Genomic DNA, 26,173 nt, shown 5'->3' on the forward strand with positions numbered 1-26,173 from the left:
AACTATAATATTGGCGATAACATAGTTTTTCATGGTTAATTATCAGAAGTACATATCAAATTAATATCTTATTCGTCCGCATACCAAACCGCAACCCCGCTTCTCATATTAAGATGTAGCCATGCATACTATACGCACACTGTATGCACATTACGGAAAAAAATTCACAAATTTTTGCAATTGGACACTTGAACTAAAAATTGTTCCATCTCAGTTTTGTAGCACGTCAAAACTTGAAATTTATTCCAAAACCTCTCTAGGCCCCAACATGAAACACAAACCCTAATTTAACTTCTAAGATTTTGGGTTGGCTCAAATTTATGAGCATATCATGTGCATGTCGTATACATACAGTGAGCAAATCTTGAAAAATTCTTCCAACAAAACACCAACATTTAATGATTGGGCTTTGTTCCTATTGTCGATGTGAGTCCATTGGTGGTGGTCTCGAGACTCGATTGTTTGCCGTGTTGCTAGAAAATGGCTGCAAAACTCGCGGTTGCTTTCGATCCCAACAATCGAGGATAAGATTTGTGATAAGGCTAGGTGTTTTGGAATCGTGAGGACGAGATAAAATTGATGGTGCCTTCGATTTGGACGGTGTTGGTTGAGATGACAGTGCACCGTGTGTTCACAGTGAGAAGGGGAGAGAGAGTGCATGAGGCAGTAAGTGAGAGAAACGAGAGAGGAAGGGACAGAGAGAGTAGAGAGAGAAATTAGAAAATGGGAGGACATAACCCATTTATATGTAAGTATTTTAGTAATTTCAATTTTGTGCATGGTGTGCATAATTTATGTATGACTGATTTGTACTACTTTTGTCCCAAGATAAAGAAATTATTTCATTTTGAGGTATTTCCCAATTTCTTTCCTGGCGACCAAATCCTTTATCCGACTTTCTTCCCAATATTACCCTTGCCACACTTTGTAAATCACAATCAAGAAAAGTAGGTCCCACCTCGCTCACTCTTCCTCAAGGCCTGGAAAAGCTCAGCTCAAAGCTCCACAGCAATGCTACTCTCTCCGTCGAGCTCCACCCAAAGATCCCCCACCAAAATGCTTGATCGCGTCCTCTCCTCGCGCCGATACGCGCCGTACGCAGACGACTCCGCCGTGGAAAACGACGTCGTCGCCGATGAGTCCAAGACCAAGAAGCACCTCCCCTTCTCCTTCTTCACCACCCGAATCACCAACTACTTGACCCGAACCGGACCGGTCTGGCCCTGCCTCCTCGTCCTTGCCCTCGTCCTCCTCCTCATCTTCAACTCCCGGCGATTCGTCTGCGTCTCGCCTTACGACCCGGTTTCTCGCACCGGCTTCTTCGGGTTCGATGGCCTCGAATCGGATATCGGATCACTCGGCGTGCCTTGGTGTAAGTATACCCGGGTCGGATCTCCTTTCTCTAAAACTCCCATTCTTTGTGATGAATTGAAGGATCTGAGTTAATATAGCTGTTTGATTTAAATATCAGATCGAGGGTTTTTGCTATAATTTTTGCCCTGTTCAATTAAAATTAAATGAAAAATGTAGAATTCTGATAGCTGAGTAAATTAGGGAGCTTGGAATGAATTTCAAATCTTTGACCCTTTGGGTTTCTAAGAAAAAGTTGGAAAATTTAGTTTATTTAAGTTTACTTGTGCACAGCAAAATTCATAGTAGTTTCAGTAAGTTTATGATTCAAAGGAATTGCAATGTTTATATTTCGCCTTTCGATTCTTGCCGGTATCAGATACACGGATACTACGACCATTTCTATATGTTTTAGTCATGTGTAGCAGTTGTTCATGATCGAATTGATGTTATGGTTTTTTTGCTAGACTACAGAACAGAAATCTGATTAAATTTCGAGTTTTATGCATTAAATTTGGTGGCCAATGCCTATGTTAGTCCCAATTGCTCAATGTTTGGAATTCGGTAGCATGTGGACTGTGATTGATTCATTACGAAGTCAATGTTGGGATTCTTGAGTTCTTTTAAATACCTTATTGTGGCTGTGAGATCCCTGGGTTCTTGCCCTTGTTTGATTCTTATTATGTTATCCTTGGCAAAAGGCAGATCGAAACACGGAAAAACAGTTGAGTGGACAACAAAGGATTTAATCAAGGGCTTGGAAGTGTTTATACCTATATACGAAACCTGACCGATAAAAAACAACATGTATGGGATGGGTTTTGACCACAGCTTTGGGCTCTGGTTCATTGCCCAGTGGCTGAAGCCGGATCTAATGATTGAGAGTGGCGCTTTCAAGGGTCATTCCACTTGGGTTTTGCGACAAGCGATGCCAGACGCTCCAATTATTACCCTCACACCCAAGCATCCTGGGAAGTTTCTAAAGAAGGGCCCTGCATATGTTGATGGAAACTGCACTTACTTTACCGGAAAAGATTTTTTGGATTTTGGAAATGTTAATTGGGGAAAAGTGATGAAGAAACATGGGATTACTGATCTCAGCCGTGTTCTTATTTTTTTCGATGATCATCAGAATGAACTGAAAAGGTACTTAGCAATATCTCAATATAATCTTGCTCCTTCCTCTCATTATGCATGGCCACTGGAATTATCGCTTGCTCAATGCTGACTTATCGTTTTTTATGTTCTGGTAAGCAGAGTAACACAGGCTCTGAAAGCTGGTTTTCAGCACATAATTTTCGAGGATAATTATGATACTGGAACGGGAGATCATTATTCCTTACGGCAGATATGTGATCAATCCTATATAAGAGGTGCATGCTCTCTCCTGTTATCCTTCATTTTTCAAGTCTATTTGTTCGCCATATGCTTTACGTTGTTGACATGCATTCTTACCTTTGCTCTCTTTTTTTTCTTACTGATGCCCAAAGTAACTTTAGTTAATGTAGTATGGATTGAATTACTGGTGGATAGTTTTGTCAAATAAAAAACCATTGTAGTAAAACCATGGAGTAAGTGAGTAATTGCTGAAAGACTGAGTGTGCGGCCAAATCTTTAACTCATTTGATCAAAATGTGTGTTTTTCTTCGGTTAATCGTTTTAGTAGTCTTTGGTTTGTTTCCTCATAGAATTCATTTATGATCTGTTGTCATCGTTTATTGCTTCAACAAGTAATCCTGGTAGTTTCTTTTGGGGTGCTTTAGGAGGTGGTCACAGCTGCTATAAAGACAGCGATGAAGCTAGGATTAGGTCAAAAAGGAAGAAGTTCTGGGAGAAAGCGGTGGATATTGAGGAACTTTGTGGGCCTGGTGAAGCATGGTGGGGTGTTAGAGGATACATGCATGATAACTTTACTAAAAGTAGTAAGAAGATTTCCTATTCAGAACATTTTCAGAATAGTCGGTTTGTGGAATCGATTCTTGAGGTTTACTGGGAGGTGCCACCAGTGGCAGGTCCATCCCTCACTCATCAAACTAGATATGATCCTGCTCGCGCCGTAACTCCTATTGTTGAAGATGGCCGGTATGGCTTATTCAATCGGCTTGGTTTAACCAGACTCGACCCTTCTGTATTTAATGGATATACCCAGATGGTTTACGTTCAGATATCAAACCAGTAATTTTTGAGCTGTCTAGATTCAGATACATTGTTTAGCTTCCAGTAGTTTGTTCATATTATGCAACATGCATGCAGTTTTCTCATAGCTTTCCGGCTCGTGTATTTCCTTTGAAGTTTCCTTTGAAGTTTTATCTGAGCGACGATTGTTCTGTACCAGTATCATGCCATAGCTGAACCGACTCGGCTCGTTTTCAGCTGTCCAGTTTCTTGGTTTAACTGATTCAGTTAACTTGTCTGTTGTAATACTTATAAATTCAATTAATTAAAAGTTCTCTGTTTCAATAGCGTTTTCCTTAATCCTTATTTCAAATTTCAATTAACTTTTTTTTGAGTTTGTTATTTATTTTTATTCGAGCGATATTCTAATATAATCTAAACTATAGGGAGATGATGTTGAACTGCCGTCTTATCGTTTGCAAACAAACCCAGATCGGTTCTCGACTTTCGTTACAGGAAACTCAGTTTCAAAATTCATTGGAGGAACTTATACAGCTGTATTTAAGAGAAGGAAGGAGAGATTTGCAAGCAGCAAAGACATTTTACACAGTAACTAGAATATGTGGTACACATAAGAGGCAAAAACAGCAGCATCAAACACATAATCTCGACGTCTCCAGCGAAAACTTTCTAACTTAGAAGATACGAAAACTAGGATACTATCAAACATATTTAGGACTCTGCAACAAGCACCCGACTCGAGTCCGTTTCAATCCCTGGAGAATGCTTTTCCCGGCTGGTACGGTTCGTGTTAGTTCCGGTTCTTGCATTTCTCCACGGCCCTTGGAGCTGCAAACAAGAACAGTGATCGGGTTAATTACTTTACAATCGGACTTGTAACAATCCCGGGATTAGAACATCGACAGAAGAGAAAATACCATCAAATTCGTTATAGACAGAACGTAGAAGTGAACATACCTAGCCCAATTGCTTCGGAACCTTTCATGATCCTCAGCCTCCTACAGGTCTCGGTGAACATCCTGTCATGTACACACACTTGATGATCAGATGAAAACATAAAGACCGACTGTCAAAATTGAGATCCGATCAATTAGAAGGTAAAATCGTGTTGCATATTGAATGGAAGGTAATTGCAATTCAATCAGCTATAGATAATTTCAATTTCTAATCACTAATCATGCCGCGATTAAGTTTAAATAGCCATAACACAGTGTTCATACAGAACAGAACAGTTAAAAACTTACTGCCAAGGAACATCACCAACAAGCATCCAGTCATCATCCCTGTCCTCATAAGTCAGAACAAATTCAGAACCGTTGAGAAGATCCATCAGACGACTCGCACTCAGACCATCTCGCTCCGGAAGTCCATTACAACTGCACTGCCCTGAATCACAGATAATCGCAATGTTTAGCAGAATTGCTTTAAACACCCTATAAAACACTTAATACACCCTATAAAACACTTAATACACCCTAATGCAGTCTCACTACTCCGGCAGCTAGTTTCGTTCTGGTACAAGCCTATTACAACACCAACCTTAAGTTATTCTCTGGATCAAACCCTACCGAACAGGCGTTTTACACCAAACTAAGTCGCCGTATAACTCAGTCTGCACATGAGAGAAGAAGAGAGAGAGAGAGGAGTACCAATGGTGAAGCAGCTAAACATCTTCTCCAGAGCCATGGAAAGTTCAGTGTAGTTGTTGTACGTTTTAAGGTCAACCTTTCGTAGGTACGGAGCACCATCCATGCCAACCTTCACATACAGGCACCCGGACCCTTGTTTGCCCTCAGCATCGTCGTTGTTCTTCGCCAACTTAGAGGCCATGGAGTTCTTCCGAAACGATCGAATTGGGGGCCATCCTACCACCTGTGCCCTGTTGCAAAAATACCACAAATGTAAGAATTCACTGCTAAGCTTACAAGTTATTGCAGAGGTAGAAGATTAGCAGATAAATTAACATTTTCTAGAAATTAAGGGAGACAATTTCCATATATTTGAAGACAAATTTTTCAAATGAAAGATTAGGAATAGGATCCTATCCGGATCCTCTTTGTGAGGATCCTAGGATCAGTTCATTATATCGGTTCATCAATCATCACGCGGTCAGAAATCATTTTGAAATTTTTATTTAAAATTGAACAAAACCAGTACTTAAAAAAAAACTACGATAAACGGCTAAGATGAATTGAACTGGAATCCTTACAAAAAATAAAAAAAAACCACAACTAGTTCAGGGGAAAAAACCAAAAAAAAAATTCGAGGGAATGACCAAATGAGTTCATATAGTTGGAAGACAAATTCTTCTTTATTTCTTCCCCTCCCTCCATCACCCTTAATTATTCATTGTTTCCTCGTATCTCAGGCGCAAAAAAATGAAACAAAAAATTAAAAACGAAATAGCTATTAAACATGTATTAATTTTTCTGTTTCTTCTTATAATTGTTGAATCAAATTTCTCAGAAATCGAAATTAACCAATAAAACAGAAACAATTAATGAGTAAAAAGGTAAAATAAAATAAAAATGCTTACTTGGCAGCAGGAGGAGCAGCAGCATGCTCAGAGGCCTGAGGCTTCTTCTTCTCCAACTGAGCTGATGGCTTTGGTGGCAGAGGAACAGAAGAAACCTCTTTCTTGGCTAATGGAGAACCCAAGACTGCTGCGTTACCCACATCAACCTCAGATCCATTACCCATGGAGAAAACCCATTTCTCACACCCATCAATGGCGTCGGAGAATCCCCTTTTTGCCCCTGACACAGGGTTCTTTGGAGGATTTGGAGAAAACCCATTTGGCTTGTTGTTGTCCTCCAAATCTTTCCCAAAAATTGAGACCCCTGACAGTTTTTTTCTGTCTGGGGAGTGGGACCCAGGAAGGCCGAGCCTGAGCTCAGTCTCCCTGAGGTTGATGGCAGAGGAGGAGGTCCTCTCTTCCTCAGCTGTTGTGGAAGAGAGGGTAGAGGAAGTGGAAGATGAAATCTTCTCAGAGCTTCTTTCCATTGGAGAAGATGAAGTCTCTGTTAGGCCTATGTAATCAAGCTCTAGTGGCCTAGACATCAAGTTTTTTTCAACAAATTTTGGACCTCAAAATTTCAGACTTTGTTAGAGAACTGAATGAATTCAGAGGAGTTCTAGAGAGAGAGAGAGAGAAAGAGAGAGGGAGGGGAGGGAGGGAGGGAGGGAGTAGGCAAAATCTGTCTGGTTAAGCTGGTTTTTGTTGAGGCAGAAAGGAAGCTTCTTTTAAGCCTTTCTGGTAGCTGCATTATTCTTTTCCATTTTACTAAAAACTCTTTGCACCTTTTTCTTCATACCGCAGTTTACAATGATGAAAGTAGTTTTATGTATTTGTTGTTTAATTAAAAATTAAAAAAAAAGGTTTCTTTTAATGGACTATCATAATACCGATTCTGGTAATTAAACTGATGCATTTGTATATGTTATAACCACTGATATTAAACTTTTACCCAACTTTATGACCTGGTTTGGTATAGAGGATAACTACTACTGATATTAAACTTTATGGCTTCGTTTGGTACTAAGGATTAGATTAGAACCTTCAGAATTCAAGACATAATAATGGTAGAGTTCACAAATTTTCATTTTGAGGGGATTAGATATGAAGACTTTCTCCTTTTTAATTCTACCGTTTTGGGGACATGATGAGTTTTCTTTTTGAGTAATTTATCTTCTACCTTCACGTTGGTCATAATGTTCTGTTTAACATACTTTCAAAATAGTTTCGTATCCATTGCAATCCAATCTTTTATACCAAACGAGGCATATGGTCTATGACATGTAGTATGTTGATATAATATCACGTTACAATATAATTGCCAAACTCAAAAAACTTCTTATACATAAACATGTGTATCTAGTATGTTCACTGCATCGTCTATGCTAAGTAGCCTCCGAGAAAAGATCGCTGAAAATTAGATTGTTATTTACCGCAACAACTTTCAATAAATTAATTTATCAGTTACATGTAAATATTATATACAATATTCGTTTGTATTTACTACAATCATCATCTAACGATCATATATAATTCATGTGAATATTTACATTAACACAATCACCTTCTGATCGTTGACATGATAATTATATTAAATACATTTATACAAACCCGCAAAAACAAAAATATATTTTTGGTAATGGAATTTTTTATGATGTGAAAAAGGACGCAATACCACCGACAGAACTCAGCGTATTCCCCGGCAACTTTTAGATATTGTTCCCAAATACCCTATCACTTTATACTCGTATTCCAACCAACAATATCAATTCCCACTAAAGTGCACCGATCACACAAGCGCAAGTTAGAAAAGTGAATGCTGCACGGAATTGAATCATACAGGGCAAGATGGTACTGAACGCACAAATGGGGAAGGGAAAGTGATTGGACGAAAATCAACAACTGTCTTATTTTTGTAGTGACAAAATTCAAAATCTGTGATCATTTCCCCCACCACCATCCTCTAATTGGTAATTACCAAACTTTAGATTTGTATAGTGTTTGAGTATGTTCGTGTTACGTTGTACTTGGGTCGTAAATCTTGTCCGAACCTATTATATGTTAACTTATCGTATTCAAATATATAGCTTAAATATTTTCGTCCATCAATTATGACTCTGTGTATTATGTCTTTCCTCGTTTTAGTTGTTGTCAACTAAACAACCAATCAAATACCGAAAGTCCACTTAATGTATTAATTTGAAAGAGTAAATCCACTGGTGGATAACATCACTCGCTTCAATTTTTAATTCGATGTATTGTGTTATGTCATGCTTTTCTCTCTTTTTTTTTTTTGTTTTTTTTTTTTTTCCTACTAAACAAAACCATTGAGGAACAAATATGTACTTAAACATATTTCATAAGTTGTTAAACTTGTGAGACCCGCCATGAGGAAAATGCTCGTGGGAAGGACAGGAAGCTATTCCAAGCGTTGGCCGGAGATCAAAACGGTAAAGGAACGCCGAAAAAATCATCGGAAGATGCACCATAAATCAGATTGTCGTTGCAGGTTGAGGGGAAAAGTTGGGTCAACCCGCGTCAGCATAGGATTGGCCCCCTTTCCACTTCCTGGACTCCCAAGAGCCAAAGACAAAATACCCCTTGCCCTTGATCGCTTATTGTCCCTTCGTTACAATACCGTTTCGTGAACGGTTTTTACTTACGCGTTCGTTGTAACTAAGTAAACAAAACTCCAAAATTAACCAAAAATAAGTAGTAAATTCTTGAAAGTACTAAATACGAAGGATTGAATAGTGAAATCCAAAGATGAGATTTCACAGTAATAGTACATTAGTTGATATCTTATCAAGGCTTATTCATTGAACATGAATGGAATATCACGGACCATCATTCTCGAATAGCAAAATGCCACAAAGCAGAATAGCACCTTTCAATAATATAATGATGCATCATGGACGACCACTATTTAGTGGATTCCACAATAGGATAAATAGACCAGCATCACCACCAGTACCAGCCTTCAACTTTAATGGCACTATAGTGGAAGGAATAAAAAAAATCTCACTATAGGATATAGACCAAGAGCACCAGGACTCACTAATAGGTTAGTCTACCTTAGCCATATGCTGCCTGCCTTGAGGCCAAACTTAGGCTCCATTTGGTATAGTTTTTTTTTTTTACCAAAAACTGTTTTACTTTGAAGTTAAGCAATAAAAAAGTAAAAACTGTTTTACTTTAAAGTTAAGCAATAAAAAAGTGTTTGGTAAAAAATAAAATATCCTACTTATTTTTAAAGTAATGGCCTAGAGATAGCAGCTTTTAAAAACAGTATGTAGGTTGCTTTTAAAAGTTGCTTTTATAAAAAGCAGAGTTAAGCCTTTAATGAATATTTTTAATTCATGTAATACCCTCGTTAATTTCTAAAAATGATGTTACTTATTCTTGTACATACATTTTACCCTTGGGGAACAAAGTGACCACCTACTACTACAGCCACTAGCCTTACATCACCACCGCCATTACCACAACATTTGTTGCCACTACCAATGACACCAAATCGTCACCACCATCACCGTGGCTGCCACAACCACAACCATAACCGCCACCACTAGCATCACAATTACAACTACCATCATTGTTGTTACTATTGTCATAATTGTTACCATCACTGCCACCGCCGCCACCACCACCACCACCACCACCCTGCTACCACCGCCTCTACCACTATTGTAACCTCTGCACCCCAACCACCACACTCTACTATTGGCATTATTATCGTACCCTTATAATTGTTGCTGCCACTATCACCATCGCCATCGCCAACCCCACTTGCCATCGTCATTGCTACTTTCATCACAATCGCTGCCATTGTCATTGTCACCACTTACAACTGCAACTGCGAACATTACAGCATTGGGCCCATCACCACCACCGTCATTGCCACCATGCACCAACAACGGTCAATCACCACCATTACCGCTGCCACAATTACTACCTCTACACCCCAACCACCACACCCTATTATTAGCAACACCACCACACTCCCACCATTGTCGATGCCATTACTACCATTACTCTCGACACTGCTGTTGTTGCCATCACCCAACCTGTACTACTATGTCTAGTTTTGTCATTATATACAATTATACCATTTTTACATTGAAAATTACCAAACACTTTTACACTGCTTTTTCTACTCAGCATTTTTTAAAATAAAGTTTATCAAATGCTCAACTATTTTATTTTACAGCTGATTATTTTTAGAGCCATAGTAAAGGTAGTTTTTGAAAAAAGCAAAGTAATCCCAAAGTAGTTTTTGAAAAAAGTAAAGTAGTTTTTATTTTTTATTTTTATTTATTTTTTAACAAACGATATTATTTACACTAAGAGGGTGAGAAAATGGGTTAAACCTCACAATAAGCTAGCAATAATATGGTTCACATTCATCTTTGGCAAGAATCAAATCTAAGATCTCTCACTTATAAGTAAAAATGAATGCCATTTTTTTTTTTGTCAAAAAAAAAAAAATATCGTTAGACCATAATGTTAAGTGACAATAATTTAGAATAAGAAAAATATAGTCTTAAATAATAAAAATTTAAGTCACACGTCTACTTAGAATTGAACTTTTACTTATTGCATTTACTGTCTCATGTTTCTGAAGTGTCGGATGTATGAATCTCTTCTTTTACCACGCCCGTATCTGCCGTAATAATTGTGTAATCCAAAAGTGGGGACGCGTGCAGGAGTGCAACAGATCTGAAATGTACACAAGGATCGACGGTATATATTGGCCACGTCAGCTGATACGGTGGTTAGGGGACAAAACGGTGTTCCGTTTTCTAGCGTTGACGGAAGTAAACGCTCATGATTGGGATATAGACCATTGCAGTAAACGGGTAATGGCGGTGGTGACCGTTTATCGTGAGTCCCGTAAGATAAAAAAGTGGTCATGACAAAGACTGCCTTTTGACTCATTCCCTAAACTATATTTCGACAACATTATTAAGTTAGAACTCAAATGGAATTAAGAAAATTTATTTTATGGAGTGATGTAGCTTGTTAGATGTCATTACATGGAAATATTTAGTACAATTTAGAGCTCAGAAAATGGTTAGAGTATACATTAAAATACTTAATACAATTATTTATTAAAGATTATCATATATGATCGTTAACTGTTATTATAACACATGATCATTAATTGATGATTACACTAAGTATATACTGTATTGTAGCCAAGTCTTCTCATAGAAGATTTTTTTTACTACATTGTGTCTTCACTAAAAGCATCTCCAAGGAAGATAGCATTTCAGTAGCAAACTTAAATTTGCTATGTCACCTAGGAAAAATGCATTCTCAACGGAGGTAGCAACTCAATTAGCAAAATAAAAAATTAGTAGCTTATTTTGTATATGGGAATTATTATTACCACTCCAAAAATCACATTCTACACTCCAAACTTTTTATATTAGAAAAGAAAAATACACTTGTGAGGAGTGTAGAATGAGATTTTTGAAGTGTCACTAACGCTTCCCTTTGAATATTTACAAAGTCAGTTGCTACTTCTTCAAGTTAGCAATTGAGCCCCGCAATGTATTTTAGAATTTGGCTACAACACTTATACTTTATTCAAAAGTATTGTTTAGTAAAGAGTTTGTTAATAAATTTGGTGCCAAGATAAAGTTAAGATACCAATAATTTATAGTGAAAGATAAAATTTCAAGAGTTGATGGGAGTGATAAATTTTTAACATAAAAATGTCATATGGGTCAGCAAATGGCATTTTAAGGAAAAATTTTGCTAACTTTTTTGGAGATACTCTAAGTGGGGGGAATGGACCTCACAATGCCTAGCCAAAATATTTTGGTTTGAATTTGCATTTTATGAAAATCAAACCTAAGACCTCTCACTTACAAGTGAAGAGGAATATCACTAGACCATAGTACTAAGTAATTTCTCATGAAATACTTTAACTTTGCAAGATAAAGCATAAACTAAAAATATAAAAAATTAAAATTATAAAAAATAAAAAATAAAAAAAACCTTATACTTTATATGATATACCTTAACAAATTACCAAGTCTCCTAAATTCTAATGCATGTTAATGCTTGTATCAATATGCATTGCAAAGTGATTTTCACACTTTTATTCTCTTCCAGACCTTTGTTGTTTTATATCATTGAAGTATTATTAAAAGAAAACTAACAAATATAAACAAACAAAACGTGTTAATGGAGAAAAAGATGATGTATAAGTGATTTCTTTATGCATGATCTGCTGCGTGTATAATCTAATATATATATATATATATGTGTGTGTGTGTGTGTGTGTGTGTGTGTGTGTGTGTGTGTGTGTGTGTGTATTTTGGGTTGAAGCACTATATGAAAATATAAGAAAACGAAAAACTACTCAAAAGGAAGGAAGGAAGGAGAGGACTTGAGTTCTCTCTTGTGATTATTGATTACATATTTACATTTAGACTATTGTTTTTGACAATATGTTTTTGTTTTTATTTTTCACAAACAAGCCATATTGGAAGAGGTGGAATTCGAACTCTAAACCTTTAATTTTTCAGAGCGAATGCCTTTGCCCAATTGAATTGCAAAGTCCCTTGCGCTTTTTACAATTGTATCTCTTGTATGCAGAATAGGGATGATTCGATCCCCACTCACTCTCATTCCTTTATGAACTAACTATTTAACCCATTAATACTATCGCCTTACTCAAATCTCTTGTTACTTAAATTGTTTTCCTTTAACATTTTAACTTTTTAACTCACACACTTTTTCGACACATCAAATTAAGTTGAATCTCTTGTTATTTAAATTGTTTTTCTTTAACATTTTAGCTCGCAACATTTTAACTATTTAACCAATAAATTTTTTTTTGCATGCCAAATTAGCTAAAATTGTGTGCTTTTTTCTGTTCACTCAAGTCCTCATCATAACAATTTAGTTCATCCTCCAATCACATATTTAATTAAAAGTAATATGTGTGCCCAAATTCTACAATATTGTTGACATGCTTTTAAAAAAGATAATCATCATATATGAATTAACAAAAACTTCATTCAACAACATTGATTAATATATGACCTTGAGTCTTCTAGGTATTATGCCGTATACATCATATGTAGCTCTAGAGTTTTCGTTAATGAAATTAATTCTTATGGTAATTGTTATTATCATTATTCCATTTCAAAGAATTATCATTATTCCATTTCAAAGAATATCTCTCACTTGTATAAGAAAAGAGTGATCCACGGAAAAGAGACTACTATCAAACCCTACCCGAATCAAAATGTAATAAAGAAGGAGTGTTTATTTAACGCTTTCATTCTTATATAATGGAAGAATATGTGTGCTAAGTACATTGCATTTGCATCAGTTGATGAAGAGTCGCCTAGGTGCCCAACCTATACATATGCTACTCGATTGGTATATAGGATTGGATTGGAAGAGACAACTCTCTAATTTTAAGGTATACGTATTGAATGTAGAAGAAAATAATTTTTCGTTTGGACAGGATTAGAAAATTATTAGGTCATGAAGAAAACTCTCCTTCTAAAGTTTCAATCCTACAAATTTGAAGAGGATTGAAAGGGATAAATTTTCTTTGTAAGTAATTCATCCAATACTACATACCAAATGAGCGCTAAAGGGGTCGATTCCACAAAATCATAATCTCAAAGTTGAATTTTGGATCTCTTAATTAAAAACCTAAATAAGGTACATATACCTTTAGGTCTATTTTTTTGGTAATATAGTAAGTATAAAGTTTAACACGCACTGCGCATAATCCCCACATACAAGATGCTGTCATATCCCAGAGATACGTGAGATCAGAACCACCAATATTGGGTTTAGAGAAAATCCCATCCTAATCAGCATGCTTATAAATATATAACCACCTTGATTTTCTTATCTTTAAACTTAATATATTAGTAGTGTTGGTAGGTGTTTGTTATATAAGACCCACATGATAGTAATTGTGTGCCACAACATGAGCCAGTTTTGGTCAAACTTTGGGCGTTATGATCTTTCAAGCAAAAAGAAAATCTTATTGCTGCAATGAAAGTAGAAGCATCCAAACGTTTTGGAATAACATTTTGGATTTGCTTAGTTGGGGTATCAATACAAAATTGTGTATATATATATACTTTGGTTGTTCATGCTTTCGATGCGATATTCTACTAATCTAGATTTTAATATCCCATAGATGATCTTGCAGAACGGCATGTGTTGATCAACCCCGATCTTAATAACAATGTTGTTCATGCAGATTTAGACACGTCGCATTATTTTAGAGTTTAATTAATTAGGGTATATATATATATATATATATATATATATAAGAACAAATCTCACGATATACACACACATAGTTAAGAAAAAGTGCACCCGTTTAATAAGTTCACAGCAAAGCATACAGTATTAGATATGTTACATGTACGATTACATGCATGTAAAGTGCAGTAAATTATACTATATACACACACGTATTGGTTCCAAAAAAAGATATCCTCTTAGGAGTACTGTATGTGCTCCAAATTTATAATCTTGCAAAGAAAAGAAAGCAATAGCCACTAACAATTAGTAGTTGTTACTTGAGTATAATAATATTATTAATGAGTTAAAAGTGGTAAAACGTCACATTTTTCTCATTAGTATAATATCGTTATTACACCACCAACAATAACTAATAAATAATGGTTACATATTGCTCTCTTTTCTTATAGTGCAAGTATAGTAAAAAAACAGTATGAGACCATTTTGTGTAGTATAGTATGATACTCTTCTTCTGCATCTGTACGACGGTGTTGAAATGTTATAATCTATTGCTTGGGGAATTATTTGGTTTTCCTTTAAATGATGTCCTTTATGAGAGGTATTAGCAAATAAATTGACTGAGCAGGAACTATGGTGCCCCAGTCGCTCCCCACGCCAAAATTACAAAAGATGCAAATTAAAACTACTTTAATTAGTGACAGCAAATAGGTCCCTCCATGGATAACCACTATAGCTCATTGGCCCTAGTCCTAAGTGCATTTCATACGCTCTCACTCTCACTCATCTATACTATTCTCGATCCTTTGGGGTAAAGGAAAAAAAAAGGAAGTTTAATTACCATGTCTTTTTCATACTGCTAGACCTGATTGAAAATCATCAACGAAAAGACTAATAAAATTACTTATCCATTTACGGCCAATTACCATGTCGATACCAAGGATGAGACTTTGGTTTTGTTTTTATAAAGATAGGATCGATATCAATCTGTTAGTAGCATGTAACATAATGTTTTAGTTGAAATCGATTATCTAGGTTCTCTGCATAATTGCATTTTATTGATTAGGTTATGCAGTTTGTTTATTAGGGTTTGGTCCACTAATATTAATTCAATATACACAGCCAGCTTTGCAATCTTATATGCCCATATTACCCAAAAGAAAGCTTATTATCTAATAGGATTTAATTATGACCTTCTTCAATTGGAAAAAATTATATATTGTCCTTCTAATTAATGAGAGAATTTCCCCGCTTAGTATTACGGTCTAGTGGTGTTTCTCTTCACTTGTAAGTAAGAGGTCATACGTTCGATTCGCCCTAAAGATGAATTTGAACCACTTTATTACAAGTCCATTGTGAGGCTTAGCCACTCCCCCACCCCTAAATGTAGATAATATCGTTTGGTCCAAAAAATAAAGAGAATTTCTAATAGCCGTTTCATTTGACTAAGAGCAAAGGCAAGGAGCTGGTTTGGATCCACCAAGGAGTAGCAGATCCAGATGTCCCTTGCCACAAGATAGTGACTCTCACCAGGAACAATTAACAAGCTAGGACCATCTTTAAGATGTGACCTTAAGTTGGAGGAAACCCAACTGAAAACCCTAGCTAGGGTCTCACGATGCTGATGTATATCAGTCTCTTTTTTTGGACTGCATCTTTCCTTGTATATAATTGACACATTGATTTAGTGTTGCACTTGTGGGGTTCAATTCCCAGCACACTATTTCTACAGTGAGCACAAGTTGCAGACCAGATAAGATCCCTATATCAAGAGATTCAAAATGTTCCCCCGTATTCCTCATTCCCCATTACAAAAATTCTCTTTTGTCATGCTGCTGAAAATGAAATTCTTCAAACCTTTCGGTTAACCACAGATGGTAAAGCTGTGGTCCATTAAACAGAGAAATTATACCATGATATGGTACCACCAGCTGGCATTGCTGAATGGTAGTACATCTCCACTCAAATTTTGCCATGTGGTCAAATCTCGAGGCGACGACGGCGACAGAGTAGCCATAAAGATTAATTAACCCCCGAACAGAAGGAAAACCTTTTAACGTGGTGTTAGCTATTAAACGGTGGAATTTTAAGTTTGTTGATGATTTGTATTAGTAGTACATATGACGAATTATGCGTGGAGATGTACTACCACTCAGCAATGCCACGTGATATTACTCTATCACTTAATAATTAAGGCAGTTTAAATCTAACCACTGTCATGTTGACGCGTGTGTGTGTATAAATCGACACAATAAAATAAAATAAAATTTTGTCGAATACATAATAATTTTCTCTTTGTCAAACAACTAGCTCAAGATATCAAAGGTTTAATTTTGGACCATGACTTAAATAAAATTTATTGATCTCATATCCACTTATAACCAAGGTTCTAAAAGAAGTTAGACGCTAGTCAGACGGCGGACTGGGGCCTAGTGCCTAAGCAGCTAGGCGGATTTAAGTAAATCTGTTGTATTTTGTGTAAATAAATGTATGTTTATGCTTAAAATACATATAATTTAATCATAAACTAGAAAATGGAATGAAATATATATATGAAGTATTAGAACATAATGAAAACATGTGAAGCAAACATATAATGTGTGTTTATATAAGTGTTCAATAAAATGCAAAAGGAAAGTTATCTATTTTCTATCTAAGTGAGTCGCAACCTAGGTAGGTGTCAACATGTCTAGGCGGGTCTGGGCGAGCTAGGTGGGTGCCTAGATGGTCTAGACGGGCGCCTCAGCAAGGTCTAGGGGCTCTTTCTTAATTTTCACACGCCTAAGCATAAATTGGGGCGGTGACCAGCCACCTAGCACCTAGGCAGGGATTTTTAGAACAATAGTTATAACTTGTAATGAATGAAATTATAAGTTATGTGCAACATATTGATTCATGCGTTTACTAAAGAGAAATACAATTGCAAGAAATTTTTCTCGCATTCATATGTTTACTTAGGTACCTAAAGAATAAATAAATAAGTGAATCTCACATTGATTTCGATATGACATATTTGAAAAATCAAGGTATGAGATAATAGGGATGGGGTTTCATCTCATTGTAATTCCTTCACATATCCATAGTAAGCATACCACAAACTTCTGTCTAAATATGTGGCACTTATTTATAGTACATATGGTACCATACAACATGCATGCTACTTATCTAATAAGAGAATATTACTCTTAATATATCAGCTATTTTCCCCTTTTTTCAAAGACGAAAAGGCATTACAAAGATCATCTCGATGGATCCTCTTACAATATAAATCAAATAATAACCTAAGAACTATTGGAAGGGGAAAATTACAAACCAATTAAATCCAAAATTAATGGTAATCATGTGCTAAATTAGCAAAACCATCTGTTGTTTTATTAGCTTCTATATAAATATGAATGATTGTATAATTGAATTAATTGAACACTGTGAACCATGCGTACATCTATCATATTACATTCAATCCATTATTTGAACACTGTGAAGCCACAATGATATTAAGGTGAAGTAATCATCGAGAATGTAAAGCCTGGCATGTACTATCACCACCAAATTTCTTCACGCATGACCAATTTAGTTTTGATGTTCTTTCCATGCAAAAGGACTGCAGTTTTGATGTTCATTCCATGCAAAAACATGCATGCATGTGTCAACTGTTGAAAGACAGCGACTCATAGGAAACTATGTTGGTTTCCATCTCTCATCAAATTTTACAAACACCATAAGATTTTCATGACGCTGTCGATTTTACGTCCACAGAGAGCCCATCACACACACACACACACACACACACACATAAAACTCATTTTTGGAATGCTCAAATTAAAAAGTGGTTTGCTTGCTAGATAGTTTTTCACATGTCGAACTACACTTTACCGACTTCTTGCTGATATTTTTCAAGTTATTACATCAAGCCGAAAAGGGGTCAATTTTAATAAAATGAAAGTTTTCTTATATGATTAAGACAATTCTTACACATATATGTAGAGCTTTCAGAAGATTGATCATTGAATTTTTTTTATTTGAAAATCTGTGATATATAGCAATGTCAAAATAAATATTCCAGACTCTTGGGAATTTATCAACCATCGATCTCTGGGGCGTAGATTAAGCAATATTATTATAAATTATTATCATGAGAAAAGAAGTATAAATCTAAGGCAACTGTATATGGAAAACAATACACCTCAATTCTCTGTCACACTTTATGTGAATTGGTGAAAATGAACATTAAACGCACAATCGCGCGAAGAACAAACACCTAAATAAAATGTAGTTTTCCCGAGTTAAGAGTAAAAGTGAAAACTCATGCGGTGTTACAACGCGACTGATAAAGTTATTACTTAGACAAAGGTTTGGGCCTGATTGATGTCGCCATGGAGAAATAGATTGCAGCATAAGCCGGAATAATGGAAGGTTAAACTCCGTTAAGACGAATGGTAGAGGTAACCTCAATTTTTAAACTCCAATGCCTAGGAGAAGGGGACTGTAGGAAATAAAACATGCAGAGGGTCACCTAATTCTTAAGCCTGCCAGAACCCAGAAGACAGCATTTCAGCTTAGAATATCTTGGCCCATCAAAGGCCCGTTTAATACTATATTTATAAAAAGGATTGGTGGAATGCCGTGATAGAGAGCGTCGATATGTCCGAGTGGTTAAGGAGACAGACTCGAAATCTGTTGGGCTTTGCCTGCGCAGGTTCGAATCCTGCTGTCGACGATTTTTATCCATTTTCTTTCCCTTTTTTCACACTAATTAAATTTCCGGGGCGGAATCGTCATTATACATGAAAATACTAAAACCCGTTGTTACGTTCGCTTTTTATATTTTATTTTTGTTTTTTGTTTCTTCACCAAAACATCATATTTTATTTTCTTTTAAAAGGGCAAATTCGTCATTACAGATCAAAATCCAATGCACCTTTTACCACCTCCTCCGCTTTCCATCTCTTCTCCACTCGCATCCATGGCTTCCTCACTGCACACGAACGCAACCCACTTCCTCTCACCCAAACCAGTCGCACCCACACCTACCCGCTCCACAACCCGCGTTTCCATACGGTGCGGACCACGCGACAACCGTGGACCTTTGGTCAAAGGCCGGGTCCTCAGCATCGAGGCCATCCAAGCCGTTCAAACCCTCAAACGGGCGCAAAGATCCAACCCGGCCCAATTCCCCGCCCTTGTCTCCAAAACCCTCTCCCGCCTGATCAAAGCCGACCTCGTCGCCGCTCTCCGGGAGCTTCTACGACAGGACCAGTGCCACCTGGCCCTCCAAGTCTTCTCCGCCGTCCGATCGGAATACCCGCCCGACTTATCCGTTTACGCTGAGATGGCGCTGGCGCTGGCGAGAAATGAGATGGGGGAGGACATGGACCGTTTGATTTGTGATCTGGAGACAGAGAGTGGGGTCCAGTGGGAGAGCGATAAGGGGCTGATAAGGTTGATCAGGGCCGTTATTGGGGCTGATAGGAGGGAATCAACGGTCAGGATTTACGAGATGCTGAAGAGGAATGGGTGGGGGTCTATTGGGTTTAAAGCGGATGAGTATATGGTTAGGGTTTTGAGTAAGGGATTGAGGAGACTAGGGGAGGTTGGGTTGGCTGATGAGGTTGATTTGAAATTTGGCAGCCGGTTGAAGGGTAGTTTGGAGAATTCAAGTGTATAAAACTAGTGAAGGAAATTTTAAGGAGGGAGTTTTTATTTACACCATCCAAAATGTTTATTTATCCACATTTCTAATGAAACAATTTGGGCTATTCAATTAATTTCAATTGTCTTTTTCTTTGGTAAATTGTATTTCCATTACTTCAGATAAGCTTTCAAAATAATATGCGAGCCAAATCGGTCTGAAATCAACGGTATTACCTAACTTGCGTTGTATATATTATATAATTTAGGAGATGACGCACAAAATAATTAACTAGGAACATAAAAACAATTTGCTGGTCGATTCAATCTTAAAACACCGGTATTTCCTTACTTTAGCACATAATTGACAGGTTTTGAAGAGAATTGTTATTAGTACTTCAAAAATTTCATTATGCACTCCTCACAAGTGTACTATTTTTTTTAAATATCGAAAATTTAGAATGTCAAATGAGAAATTTAAAATGCCAATAACAATTCCTTATTTTGAAATATACATACGCCCCAAATTAGTCTAAAACTGACGTTATTACCTCATACGATGTCTCTAGTAAACACAAATGTGAGAAATTTTTACAAACTTATATTAATTAATTAACAAATTTTCTTAATTGAGTTAGTTCCAAAGCAGATCAAATTCACACAAAAGGTATAACGGACAAGGGCATAGAGAGATCAAAAAGGCAAAAGAATGAAGCTCTCTCTACTCAATAGATGAATGAATGATTCTAAAAGGAGCATGATTTCTAAATTTTATATGTTATTTTCCCCTCAATTAAAAGGTTTTTCTTAGGAGGAGGAAAATAAAGTAATGCTACTTTCAAGCATTAGTTTATACACTTGTGCTTATACTATAAACTGCTTTGCTTCTCCACTGTAATCAATCATTGCTTTGGCTCGCTAACATGCCGCTGCATTGCGACCACCGGCTCATTGCATCTGGAACATCGGAAAGCTGGGACTGCAGCACACCGCGTCCTAAGGCAGTAATAACAGTATCTGCCCAACATGAACAATTATTACATTGCACGATAAATATCAAATCGTACTGTAAATCATCATTTCATCCAACGAATATTTTCGCTTGATTGCGATAAAAAAAACTCAAAGATGGATCAGATTTAGTGATGTACCTGTGCTCGCATGGAAGAGCGAGAAAGGGAACGGTTGGACTGGACTGGCAAATGGGGCAAGTAAGGTCATCCTCCTTTGAACTTGATGATTTATCTTTGGAAAATGGACTTAGAAGTTTTTTCATAGAGGATGAGTTTAGAAGAGGAAGTAGTAGCAATAACATCTCCTGCCATCAGCACAAGGACTCTTTAAGTTCTATCCAATGTTATGTGAAATTCCATAAAGTAAACCCAAAAGCGGACACCAGAACAACAAATCATAAGGCAAAGATGTAAAGATCATTAGGCAGAACAAAAATCTAAAGAGAAGCACGCGCGCACACACCAAGTGTATACATTTGCAACAGTCCAATCAAGTAATTAATATTGTTTTTTTCTTTTCTAGTTTCAGTACCTAAAAGAATGCCATGGATGTATGAGTCATGGATATGAATTCAGGATTGGTACAAAATCTAGAACTTTCCCTCGCAAATCCAAAACTCTGAAAATGTTTTTGCTCTGTAAGATGGAGAATGACTGCACATATCCATTTGGTTAACCTTGGTCATTGGTTTGTGTATTTAACATCGTGCAAGAAGGATTAAGGATTGAGCACATAACCTAGAGCTTTCCTTGCAAAAAGAACTCTGAAAAGGGTTGTGCTTTGTCAGAATGGACTAAATATTGTAAACATAAAATCATCGTACCTAAATGTAGGTATCTGTTTTCAAATCAATGCAATCACATGCCAAGACGCATGCAACCTAGGCAGAAAAAAAGGGGCGGAACCTCGTGCAGTTTGAGCAGTTGCAGAGATAAAACTGACACATACGATCTCTAGAAACCACTTAATCACATTAACATGGAACTAAAAGGGAGCAAGCTTTTTACTTATTAACTAAAAAGCTTCTTAACGAATACTTTCTTTTTTGCCATTTTTTTGTCTGAATTTTTTAATTTCTAATGAACGCACCTCAATCGTCAACTACATATGATACTAATATTTCTATCAAGCATAAGTTCTATTACAAGCCATCGATCTATTTCTGGGTTTTTATTTGTGATTCAGGGCAGCGGTTGTCCTTGAATTTTGGGATACCACCTAAATAACTGCGGACAGAGAGTTAAATAGGTCAGGAAGAAAGAGTTTGAAGTTGGGTCGGACGTCATACATCTTGGAAGGAAGGTTCATTCTTTGAGTCCAATGGTGACTTTTGTTCTACTGCTATCGTTAAGGAAACATTTGGGAGAAGATCCTTTATAATTTGGTTTTCAATATTACTTGTCATATCAAAAAATGGAAGTATCAACAACCCTAACTAAATACAAATTTCATCAATTCTGAGCCCTGAGTCTCCCCCAATGAATGCATTAAATGAGAGGGAAGCAGATACTATGCTGATTCTAATTGGTGAAATGTGGAAAACATGATTTGAAATAACAGAATTGTTCTCATATATCTGTCATATCACATTTAACTGTTCATCAGTACAGAAAACCGCAAAATCATAAATATCGAGAACAAATCCCTTTAACGAAAGATTCAACTCCGACAAAAGGAAAAAGAACTGCACATAAACTTCATCCTTAAAAAACCTTGACGACTATTCACTTGTGATAGATGGAAAGATAGACAGTGAAATGAACCCAAACCAACAAAATAAGCATTGAGATGAGCTTTCAAATAACCTAGAATTTTTCCTGTATCAACTAAGCTATCAGCTGTTTTGAGCCAATCCCCTACTACCAAATCATAGATAGAATTACTTGGTGTGCGGCAGAGTGACAATTCCTCAAACTACGAATGTAAACTCACCTTATACAATAATTAAAATGATAAATCAAATAGAAGGGCATACCGAGAATTCATTCCATACTAACTGGCGGTTCATGTACTCAAAGCTAACTGCTCTGTTCATATTAGGGCTTCCATAGACCAGCCTAGCTCTTAAAACTCTTTCAATTAGATTCCTATACCTGCATCATCAACATGTAATATGTAAAGTCTGCAAGCTTGCCAAGGGAAATGCTATTCCTAGTTCACATTAAGAACATCACATGAAAAAATTCTCACATTATTATATTATACATGCAGCTTCAACACGTTGACCTATACAAAATGGAAGTAAATGAACAAAGATAAATATCAAAAGGTTCATGCAATATAAAAAAAAAAAAAAAAAATTAATTTCCATTAAAAAATATTACATACGATGCTGCAAGTTCAGTTATATGTTTTAACATGTCCAGGGAACAGAAACTACCAACTCTACATGTAGTGCACTTATGCACTCTAAGCTGTCTTATGAGGATTGGCTTGATAGGATAACTCGCTAGATTCAAGGCATACTGAAGTAAGAAATGAATGACAATTTGCAAATTTTGTCCAAGTTTGAATGTTTGATGGTAGAAGGTGGATTACTCATGAAGCAAATTCAGCCTTCAGTTGGAAGGTTCCTCCATTTCTTCCATATGCCTAGAACCTAGTGAGTTATCCTATCCAATCTAATCCTCTCTAGAAAATGCAGCCTCAGTTTCTGAAAAAATTTGCTTAAAGTCGCATGCACACGAGTACATTGATTAAATGACGCCATCTTTCAATTATCAAATTGCATACCTTCCTGTGTAAAGAAATAAAAGCAGGTTGCCAAATGAGGCAGCTTTGTAAAGTCCTTCTATACGTTGTATCAGAATCCATGCTCCTCGTGCCACTGACCTCTGAATAAAATGCAGAGCACCTCATTTGCCTGCTTCAATAATTCTCCAAATGGTGTAATGAAGGGGAAAAAAAAGATTGAAAAGAAAACAATACCTGTTCAGAATCACCCCACCTACGGAAAGCAGAAAATGATTGCACACGTGCCCATATGTATTGACCACCAACAGTAGCAACACAATACCAAAGCTTCTGTGCAACTGTAAGTCCAGGTCCTTCCAAACCCGTTCTGACTGTAAATAAGTTGAAGACAAAACCATAAGCACAACAAATAGGAATACTACATGTAATTATGATGTACATTAAACAAGCTGAATGAAAAAAAATTCAAATTGCATATATCAGACAAAATATAACTGTTCACAGCTCAATTTATGATTGGCAAATTTAGGAACAGCCTGGTTACTACATCAGACAATTATCTGGAATTGAAAACTTCTACTTTAACAAAGTCTAGAATGTTCGTTCAGATATGTCATATAAAGTTGGTGTACGTTTGTTATTCTGTTGTGAGAGTATAATCATATTTGTTAACAACTAATATAGGGAAGAAAAGTAAATTTTTCTAGAAATATAACAATATCAACACTTTTGGTTATTGTATATCACCTAAAACAGCAATTTATGATCAATCTTGGGACAAAGTGCATGTACACCAAACAAAGCAGAACCGCCTGGAGAATATAACTCCATTTATTCCAATGCCAAAAGAAGAACATTAAGCCACGATCACTCATATAAATCAGTGCCAAGACAACAATATTTAGAAAGCTCATCTTCTTTGGTTCCTCCTTAACCTCACTGGTCACAACTTTGCCTAGAACCTAGAGCCAACCTATGCAACAAATTTCCAGAACTTCTTACCTTTTCCTCTTGATTCCACAGCACGCTCATCTCTATACCTCAGATTCATGAGCGCGATTCCTGGGGTAGGTTTATCCACCCAAATTGAGAACCGCCAGATAAGAAATTCGAGGAAAGCATCAAGTTCTGCTTCATATTGAAATAGCATTCCTGGCTAATCCCAATGAAAATAATAACAGTTTAGGGATTCTGTAATAGCTATGCATGGTTACTCGCTTTGAGGACTAGTACTATAAGCCGAGACAAGGAGAGATACCTTCATTAAGGAGAAGACCTTAACCAACTGTTCCTTCAACATGGCTGACATTTCAATGTCCAGCCTTCCCGCATCGAATTGGTTAACTCTAGATATCGAAATTGGGATTATTGACTGCAAAAGAATTCCTCATAAATCAACAACACACGATAACTAAGGTAATTCAACTCGAACAAATTCACATAAACACTACAACACATGTGTATGCACGCATTTAAGCAATACCCGATAGAAAGAAGATTCTTTTAAACAGAATAAGTTTAGATTTAATAAATACTTGGTTTTGTTTTGCCATTAAATTACATTTTTTTTTTTTTTTTTGTGAGAATTCACTGGTTCTATTTATGTGCTAATTCTAATCAAAAGACTGAATTTAATCTAAAAACCCATCAAACTCCCTCCCCACTCCACGAAATTTTATTTCCCAGAAATCATTTTTCCCAAAAACAAATAGAAAAAAATAAAAAATAAAAACCCACAAACGTAAGTAACCTTCGGAAATCCAGAAATTGAAAATTTGAACTAAATTGATAGCAGAGGCATGAAAGCTAAATGGCAAGTAAATTGATCAATTATGAAAGGAAGAAGGAACCTGGTGGGAGTGAGAGATGGATTGCCACTGAGGAAGTAAGGACTTGTAAGCTTGAAGCCAAGCGTCTTGTGCTGGTGGTCGAACATTACTACTACCGCTACTACTCATTGAACGACTGAACAATTCAACAATCCCCTCCTTCTTCTTCTTCTTCTTTGAAGGGTTCGGCGATTGCGAACCGAATGAAATTGATTTGGAGTTTTGATTTGAGATTGGGGGTGGACGGCGGAGTCGTGGATGGGTAGGTGCTCTTCTCAAGGCTCTCTCTCTCTCTCTCTCTCTCTCTCCGTACAAGGGCGGTTGAGTTTTGGTCATGCTACTATCAGCTACCGGTAAAAAGCTATATTCACTGGAAATCGTATTTCCCAGGGTTTAGGGTTACATATGGAAAGGGCTTTTGTTCCCTATTTTCAAATTTCTTTTAGAACTTTCAACTAGAAATATCTAACTGACCATAGAGTTTTTTAACAAAATTGGCTAAGTCTCACGATAAGTTAACAATGATGCAGTTTAAATTTATTTTTAGCGTGAACCAAATTTAAGACTTTGCACTTACAAGTGAAAAGTCACAACTGACCATAGAGTTAATTGAATTAAAGTTACTTACCTAGTTCTTCTCATTGAGAAACATATTTGAACAAATTCTTATATTTATTTGTTGTCATATTACTGGAGGATGTATAAAAATTAGGGAAACAAAAGTTTCGAATCAAATTAAAACTACAATGTCAACTAA

At 36.5% G+C, this 26,173-nt stretch overlaps 4 protein-coding genes and 1 non-coding gene across 6 annotated transcripts; 3 read left to right on the top strand and 2 right to left on the bottom strand.

The window, feature by feature from the left end:
* The first annotated feature begins 668 nt into the window (after window positions 1-668).
* Window positions 669-3,810, top strand: LOC137707742 (uncharacterized). 2 transcript variants are annotated; one of them, XM_068446657.2, is made up of 4 exons: window positions 669-1,372; window positions 2,052-2,496; window positions 2,608-2,723; window positions 3,114-3,810. In XM_068446657.2, the coding sequence occupies exons 2-4, from the start codon at window positions 2,156-2,158 to the stop codon at window positions 3,527-3,529; spliced, it is 873 nt and encodes a 290-aa protein (XP_068302758.2). In that variant the 5' UTR covers window positions 669-1,372; window positions 2,052-2,155; the 3' UTR covers window positions 3,530-3,810. The 2 variants fall into 2 exon arrangements, with proteins under 2 accessions (XP_068302758.2, XP_088544941.1); XM_088688815.1 differs by having other exon boundaries at window positions 918-1,372; window positions 2,056-2,496.
* Window positions 3,811-3,970: 160 nt separating this feature from the next.
* Window positions 3,971-6,798, bottom strand: LOC137707743 (auxin-responsive protein IAA17). Its single transcript, XM_068446658.2, has 5 exons — window positions 6,023-6,798; window positions 5,136-5,365; window positions 4,731-4,872; window positions 4,444-4,505; window positions 3,971-4,314 (listed from the first exon to the last, which is right to left on the bottom strand). Exons 1-5 carry the CDS (start codon window positions 6,544-6,546, stop codon window positions 4,277-4,279), a joined length of 996 nt encoding a protein of 331 aa, XP_068302759.2. The 5' UTR covers window positions 6,547-6,798; the 3' UTR covers window positions 3,971-4,276.
* Window positions 6,799-18,886: 12,088 nt separating this feature from the next.
* TRNAS-CGA (transfer RNA serine (anticodon CGA)) lies at window positions 18,887-18,968 on the top strand. The gene has a single exon. It is a non-coding gene; the product is annotated as a tRNA-Ser (tRNA).
* Window positions 18,969-19,148: 180 nt separating this feature from the next.
* On the top strand, window positions 19,149-20,016 carry EMB3123 (PPR containing protein). The gene has a single exon (XM_068448036.2). It carries the CDS (start codon window positions 19,164-19,166, stop codon window positions 19,914-19,916), a length of 753 nt encoding a protein of 250 aa, XP_068304137.1. The 5' UTR covers window positions 19,149-19,163; the 3' UTR covers window positions 19,917-20,016.
* A 561-nt stretch (window positions 20,017-20,577) lies between these two features.
* On the bottom strand, window positions 20,578-25,843 carry LOC137708367 (peroxisome biogenesis protein 2). The gene is made up of 8 exons (XM_068447423.2): window positions 25,438-25,843; window positions 24,846-24,959; window positions 24,590-24,743; window positions 23,822-23,958; window positions 23,627-23,727; window positions 22,869-22,986; window positions 21,031-21,197; window positions 20,578-20,896 (listed from the first exon to the last, which is right to left on the bottom strand). Exons 1-8 carry the CDS (start codon window positions 25,750-25,752, stop codon window positions 20,782-20,784), a joined length of 1,221 nt encoding a protein of 406 aa, XP_068303524.2. The 5' UTR covers window positions 25,753-25,843; the 3' UTR covers window positions 20,578-20,781.
* Window positions 25,844-26,173: the final 330 nt, after the last annotated feature.

Source organism: Pyrus communis, chromosome 17, assembly GCF_041283825.1.
Source record: "Pyrus communis isolate YQ-2024b chromosome 17, ASM4128382v1, whole genome shotgun sequence".
Classification (NCBI taxonomy): domain Eukaryota; kingdom Viridiplantae; phylum Streptophyta; class Magnoliopsida; order Rosales; family Rosaceae; genus Pyrus; species Pyrus communis.